Source organism: Gadus macrocephalus, chromosome 5, assembly GCF_031168955.1.
Source record: "Gadus macrocephalus chromosome 5, ASM3116895v1".
Taxonomy (NCBI): domain Eukaryota; kingdom Metazoa; phylum Chordata; class Actinopteri; order Gadiformes; family Gadidae; genus Gadus; species Gadus macrocephalus.
The window spans coordinates 17,485,790-17,493,700 of NC_082386.1; the positions used below are offsets into that span (position 1 = coordinate 17,485,790).

General features: G+C 56.9%; 1 protein-coding gene across 1 annotated transcript; it reads right to left on the bottom strand.

The window, feature by feature from the left end:
• Positions 1 to 625: 625 nt before the first annotated feature.
• On the bottom strand, positions 626 to 7,022 carry numb (NUMB endocytic adaptor protein). Its single transcript, XM_060051501.1, is given in 10 exon segments — positions 626 to 2,033; positions 2,035 to 2,233; positions 3,412 to 3,516; positions 3,944 to 4,114; positions 4,501 to 4,791; positions 5,062 to 5,266; positions 5,637 to 5,777; positions 5,935 to 5,958; positions 6,194 to 6,268; positions 6,906 to 7,022. Coding segments are annotated over 10 exon segments (1,941 nt in total). The 5' UTR covers positions 7,008 to 7,022; the 3' UTR covers positions 626 to 1,405.
• Between the last annotated feature and the right edge of the window lie 889 nt (positions 7,023 to 7,911).

Here is a 7,911-nt window from a genome sequence, read left to right on the forward strand (position 1 = left end):
ACATTGAGAGATGAACCAGATTGAGAGCAGACCGTGTTGAGGTGACGCCACGGTCTAACCGTTGGGCCGTAGCTTGTGCAGAACTACAAATCCCGTCGCCACGTTGCTTACTGCGGATCACAGCCACCTGTGAGGTCCTTTATCTATTCTTAGTGCTTGTGCAAATTAAAAAAAATCATGGAAATACCGAGAAAATATAGAATGTTAACACAAAATAAAAGGAAGATCATGAGGAAAAATCAAATGTTAAGTACTATGGCGAGTACTAAACTATTTAAAATGAAAATAAATGAGTTTAAAAAGAGGACGCCAGTGGAGGAGTCACCAGCAGGGGGCGCCACCGCCATTGTCGGGTCCAAACTGATTGTTGCTGCAATGACGCCCCTTTATATTCAATGCGATCCTGGGCATCCAATCACAGGATATCTTTGACGGCAATGCTTTTCGTTTTAAAAAATAAAAATCGTTAAATAAACGAGTAAAAGCAGCAGTCCCTTCACACAACCTCTCTACAGAACATGGAAAACTACCACTGCCACCGGCGGTGTGTTCAGTATAGATTCTTTATAGATATATATTTATGCGTAATATATATAGGGTCACTTCTCACACACACACACACACACACACACACACACACACACACACACACACACACACACACACACACACACACACACACACACACACACACACACACACACACACACACACACACACACACACACACACACACACACACACACACACACCTTTTAGCTAGCCTGTGCCTTTGGCAAAGATAACTTACAACTTCTCAGTTTTAGATTTCATAGCTATTTAAAATATACTCGATGCATAAAAATAAAGATTTTGGCATTCGGTCGCTCTTGAGTTCCTTCTGATTGTGAAGTCATCGAGGGTTAGGACCTCCTGTCTGGAAGCTGGGGGTCTCTCAGTGCTGTCGGTGGTCCGAAGGCCAGTGAGGGGGCGGGGGGGGGGGGGGAGGGAGGGCGTGGGTCAGCGTTCGGGGTCTCCCACCACTTTGCAGGGGCGATGGATGATGACAACGATCATGATGTCATAACAACAAAAACAGATGCAGGCAATGTAATGAGATGCTGGGGTGGGAGGGGCCAACCACTAGAGGCGGAACCTCACGCCTCGTCCGTCACCCCCCCCCCCCCCCACACACACACACACACACACGTCTCCTCACCCCCCCCCCTCTGCTTCAGAAGACTCCTCCCCCTCCTCTCTAGCCGCCACATCAGCCTCTACAGTTTTATATATCTTCCTCCTCAAGTCTTTCCGTCTCCAACAGCTGTAGGGGAGCTCCCTAACCCCCTCCCCCCAGGAGAAGGGGGAGAGAGGAGGGGCTTCAGATCTCCCTAACCCCCCCTCCCCCCCTCTTATGGGAGGGTCTTCAGAGCTGGATCTCGAAGGTCTGGTGCAGCTCGCTGGAGAAGGGGTTGGTGGGGGAGGGGGAGGCGTGCTGACGGGACCGCCCCTCCAGCGCCACCCACTGGGCCTCGAAGGCGTCCACCTGCCCGGCGGGAGGGGGCGGGGCCAGCGAGGTCTGGGGCGGGGCCAGGGCGGGGGAGGGCGGGGCCAGGGAGGGGAGCTGATGGGAGGCGGCGGCGGTGGCCCAGTTCTCCCCCGCCGCGCCGCCGTTGAACGCCGCGCTGCCATTGGACGAGGGCTGCAGCAGGGGGGCGGGGCTAAGGACGGGGGGCAGGAGGAGGGGCTTGCTGTAGTGGGCGGCGGCCAGCGCGTGGCCGTGGCCGTGGTCGTAGTGGGGCATGGGGAACGGCTGCTGCAGCATCTGGGGGTGGGGGTGGGGGTGGGGGTGGGGGGCGATGGAGGGGGGCGGGGGCTGGGCGGCCGACCCAAACACGTTGGCCACCATCTGGGACGGGGTGATGCCCACCACGGGCACCACGGGCGGGCCGAACGCCAGCCCGTTGGACACCGGGTAGGCCGCCGCCGCCGGCTGGCGGGGGGGCAGCATGGGCATGGGCGGGGGCAGGAAGCCCATGGGCGGCGGGGGGGGGGGCCGCCGCCCCGGGGTGCTGTCCCGCGGGGGGGCCCAGGAGGGGGGGCGGCGCCGGCTGCGGGGGCACCCGGACGGACTTGGTGACCTCCTCCAGCCAGCGGTCCGCCTCCGAGGGGGTGCGGCGGTGGGAGGGCAGGGCGGGGGAGGAGCCGGGGCCCCCCAGGGCCGGCCCCGTCGCCGACGTGGACCAGTCACTTCCTGTTCGGGGGGGTGGAGGGGGGGAGGGGGGGAGGGGGGGAGGGGGGGGGGGGGGGGAGAACAGAACAGCAGTGAGTAGCAGTACCCATGGAGGTACGGGGGTACCCAACATCAATCCTAGTCAGACACCAGTTCATTAAAGGAGCCGCTAGGGGTCAGGGCTTATGGGACTGACTGTACGTCCACACCAGAAGCGAACAGAAATATTCGCCGCGAATATTTCTGTTCGCTTTGGTCGCTCATGACGTACAATTCAAAAGTGCCTGCCGGTGTTCCCTGGGATCCACGCAAGCGAAGAGCGTCTACATTCCGATTGGCTGTCAGTGTTTTGCCGCTGAAGCGCGTCATAGTAATTTGCATAAAGTTCAAAAGTTGTCAACATTTTTTGGACGCTCTGGTCGCTCGACTTTGGCCGCTGGTAGCGTTGGTCGCTCTTGCCCATGGAAAGTGAATGACTTCCGGCGATTTGGTCGCTCAATTCGCCTCTGGTGTGTGGACGTACAGCAATAGACTCAATACGTCGTGTCTATCTTGCCTCTACGCTGTATGAATCTAATACGTGTGGACACACGTTGAGTCAACAACACGGCCCCACTCTCCCTCTAGCCCTGCGGCCCCTGGACTGAACCACGGCAGGACCTTTTGGTAAACAGTGTAGTAAGGCCCAATCCCATTCTACCCCTTACCCCTTCCCCCTCGCCCTTGTTTTGAAGGTGTAAGGGTAAGGGGTAGGGGTAAGGGGAATTTCCTACATAATATCTGCAGTACAAGTGGAGAGAATCATACTGGAAAGAGATGTTCTTATGCTAGAAGCTATGCTTTAGCTGTGACATCGCATACATTCTAAAAGCTATGCTAAGACGGCAATATAGCTTAACTGCTTAGATATAAGATATGAGAGATTAGCCAGACATAGCTTACATGCTAAAATATATGCTAAGAGACCATAGCCAGACATGGCTTACGTGCTAAAAGCTATGCTCACAGACCATAGCCAGACATAGCATAGCTGTTAGCATGTAAGCTAAGAGACCATAGCCAGACGTAGCAAGCACTCATGGAAAGGCAGGCCGAGCACCAAACACATCATGCACATTTCTCAGGCCGGACAAACACGAGGACCGGACCTCCGGTGAGCTCCAGGATGGTGGGGGGGGGGGGGGGACTGTGGTGCTTACCTGGGGCCGAATGGAGGCCCGCTGGGAGCCTAGCCCAGGGGTTAGTGTCCCGGGCGGGCAGCGGAGGGGGCAGGGCTGGGGGGTAAGCAGGCGACGAGCCGTTCACTACGGCACAGAGAGAGACAAGACGCTAGAGCCGGGCATGCTAGGCTAGGCTAGGCGCGCGCCGCGACACATGCAGGCGCGCGCCGCGAACACATGCTGTGAGCGAACGGGGTGTTGTTAGGCGGTGGATGCAAATGTAAACAAATGAATGATTGTAAAAGGAAGAGTGAAGAGTGAGCCAACGTGACGGATGAGATAGTTGAGTCAGAAACGGCTTCTGATCAAACCCATGCCCAGTGAGAGCGCACACACACACACACACACACACACACACACACACACACACACACACACACACACACACACACACACACACACACACACACACACCAACACATTTCTCTTGCTGAACTAAACGGCGCAGTACATGGCGAGACGGGGGGGGAGGGAGACGGGGGGGGAGAGAGAGAGACGGGGGGGAGCTTACCTGGAGCGACCGGCGACTGCGGGGAGGAGGTGGGCTTGGGCATGGGGGCGGAGGCGAAGGGGTCCCTTGGCCCCCCGCTGAAGGCGGTGGTGATCTGACTGCAGAGGGAGCTGATGCTGTCGGCCTCGCCCTCCACCTCCACCACTGGGGAGGGAACACCAGACAACAGGGCTATGGAGACAGCAACACAACGTTACACAATGATACACAACACCAGACAACAGGGCTATGGAGACAGCAACACAACGTTACACAATGATACACAACACCAGACAACAGGGCTATGGAGACAGCAACACATTATACAACAACCACACTAAACCCAACAACAAGCCTAAACACAACAACCACACTAAACCCAACAACAAGCCTAAACACAACAACCACACTAAACCCAACAAGCCTAAACACAACAACAACACTAAACCAAACAACAAGCCTAAACACAACAACACTAAACACAACAACAAGCCTAAACACAACAACAACACTGAGCACAACAACCCTAAACACAACGACGACACTCACAACAACCCTTAACACAACAAGCCGCTCACCGCTGTTCTTGAGGGGGAAGTCTTTGCGGGGGGGGCCGCCGCCCGGCAGCTCGTTGCCGATGCGCAGCGACATCTGCCTCTTGAAGGGCGAGCTGTTCTGGCTGAGGCCCGGGAAGCCCCTGAACGAGCCCTGCCGCGCCAGGGCGTCGGCCGGGGCGTGGCGCCGCGGGATGGCCTGGGGGCCCAGCGTGGCGGCCGACAGCGGGGGGGAGGAGCCCGGCGAGTCCGACGGGGGGCCCGAGGAGCCGTTGCCGCTGGAGGCGGAGCTCGGCGGCGGGGGCGCGGCCTCGGCTGTGGGAGGAGTTCAGCGCGTTGGATGGTTAGCGGTAGCCTAGCCGATAGCCTAGCCCCCGAACACCATGTGTGGTGAAGTGGGAGTAAAGAAAATTACGCGCTAGTCTTGTACATATTTTAGCTTGTCGGCCTGATAACCGATAAGCTAACTGGGAGCTCACTGGGCCTAGCTTGGCTAGCGTCACTCGTTAGCCTAGCGTGTCGACATCGACGGTTGTTTGTCCTCGGTTGTCACGGACACTTGGGGGGGCTTCCCCGAACTCTGACCTTTCTTGGCCTCCTGCAGCTGCCGCATCACCTCCTCCCGCTCCGCCGCCTCCGTCGCCGTGGTGACGCGGAAGGACCCCTCCCGGGTGAAGGTGGTGCGGTTGGCGTCGAAGGTGGCCGTCACGCCGCACTCCTTCTCGCGCTTCTGCTTCCGCTCCAGGCAGGCGGCGAAGGCACAGCCCACCGCGTGGCTCAGCCGCTCGCCCTGGGGAGACAGACACACGCCGTCGTCACATGACCCACGCACGTCAACGTGGTCGTCCCCCACGTCACATGACCCACACGCACGTCACGTGGTCGCCCCGACATCACATGACCCACACGCACGTCAACGTGGTCGTCCCCTCGTCACATGACCCACACGCACGTCACATGACCCACACGCACGTCACGTGGTCGCCCCGACGACACATGACCCCCACAGGCAAGTCACATGGTCTCCCCGACGTCACATGACCCACAACCACGTCACATGGTCGTCCCGACCTCAAATGACCCACATGCACGTCACATGACCCACACAGATGTCATCGTCATATCATCATTATGGTCCTAATCTATAGATATGTATTCACCGAGTCCTTGACGGCCAGGAAGCAGTGGCAGATCCAGCGCCGCGTGGTGCCGTCCCGGCAGATGTAGGAGAAGGCCCGCTCGAAGTTACGGTCTGGAGCGCAGAACGAGACCTTCTCTATCGTCTGGTCCAGGATCAGGTCCTGTGAGCGTGGAGAGAGGCCCTACTTACTGAGATGCTTCCATTAATGCATCGTTGGTAAAGCTTTTATTTGAACAGTCCTCATTTTATTTATTTTTTTCATGTCTTATTCATATGCTTTGGATTTTGCGTTGACTTATTATGCCCCGTTTTTTTACCGTTTTTGCTTTTGGGGACCCGGCCTTTGAACAAAGAAAAAAATGCATCAATGGACTTCATCCAAAAAATATTCATTGATACATTTAGATAAAACACCGGCTGAATGATGAAAACAAACGCCAGCTGCCAGCTTCAAATAAAGAATAGCGTCATGGCACATGGCAGAACTAAACAAACGATACCAGCTTCCTCCAGCAGGGGGCGGTGTTCCCCAGGGTGTGAACTGGTACAGGGCAGGAAGAGGAGAGCAGACGCTACCTTGGTCTTGTCGTCGACCACGCGCAGACCGTCCGCCGACACCCACAGCACGGCGCGCACTGCCTTCTTCCCCGCCTGTAAGCCAATCAGAGACGGGCGGCGTTAGACACGCCACCGCAGCACGCCATCGCTACACACGGCCCCGTTATGACGTCTTTAGGGACAAAAAGTGTATGGATGAACTCAACACACACACACACACACACAAACCCCTGACCTGAAAGAGTGAGAAAGTACAGAGTAAGTTTGTTCTCAGAGAGGAGGAGGAGGAGGAGGAGGAGGAGGAGGAGGAGGAGGAAGGGCAGGAGCAGCAGGAGTTACCCCCGAGGTAGGGATAGACTGGGAGGAAGAGGAGGCCTTGATGAAGGCTTGTAGGGAAAACAGCAGCAGCTGGAGCTCAGGGGTTCTGAGGAAGAGGAGGTGAGACTGAAGAAGCCTCGCTCCCTCTTATTCTGTCTCTCTCTCGCTCTCCTTCATATCAATGTCTCTCTCTCAGTCGCTCTATGTGTGTCAGTGCGTGTATGTGTGTGTGTGCGTGCTCCTATCCTGACTGACGAAACAGTTGTGACACCATGTTACGTAAGGAGAGAAGATCGGTCAACAACAAACAAAACAGCAAAACAAACAAAAAAAATAAGAGAGGAGGAGACGGGGGTGGAGAGGGAGGGAGGGAGGGAGGCACACAGCGGGCAACACGCGAAGCGTAACTTACTTTTGCAAAGAATCCTTTGAAGAACTTCCTGTCCTGGAAGTGGAATGGGTTGGTGGGGGGGTGTGTGGGAGAAGGGGGGGATTGGGGGAGGGGACAAGGCATGAGAATGTTACAGATGAGGTCTACTTGTTCTGTGGAGCCCAGAGGGAGGGGGGGGGGGGGAGTTAGGGTTAGGGTGAGGGGGGCGGGGCGGGGTGTTGGGTGGTGGGGTATTAGTGGATGAGAAGCCGGGGAGGTGATTGGCTTGTTTTGTTTTCCAAAACAGGAAGTGTTATTGGGCGAGGTGTTACTGGGATGACATCATGACCCAAGCAACAGCGGTGGGATTAGAGATGGAGACTCCAGATCCGGTCTAGATCTGAGTCCATCCCAGGTTTGTCTTTAGAGTCAACCTACTCTCAACACTGACCAGCAGAACCCAGAGGGGCGGGGGGGCGCTATTCCTCCACCAGGGGGGATGTTGATCAGAAATGATCAACATCCCCCCAGCCGCTTTAGAATTGAGCCGTTAGTGACATCACAAGTGGGAGTCCTGGTAATGCCTGATCAGAGTCACACCCGGTTGGTAGATCAACACGGCCCTATAACCAAGGGAGGAGCGGTGGAAGCGTACCACTCATAGCGTCTCCATGGCCCGCATAAACCACTGCCCCCCCCCCCCAACAGGCTGCGCCTCCCACTGTCTGTCTGTCTGTCTGTCTGTCTGTCTGTCTGTCTGTCTGACAGCAGACCTGCGGTCCAGCAGCCCTAGGTGTCTACGCCCGGGTCCGGCGCGTGTTCAGCCCCGGGCATGCTGGGTAACGACGTTCCCAGCGGGGGCGGACCCCGGTCGCTCAGGACAGCATCAATACCGCCGTCGCTATGGGCAACGCCACGCCACGCCACAGGGAGCGCACGGCCGTGACATCATCAACGTCAGCCCTCAGACGGGTGCAAGGAGGGATGCGTGTGTTTAGCTGGCCGGCGAGAATGCTGGTTGCTAAGCGTGTTGCAATTTGCACGTGTG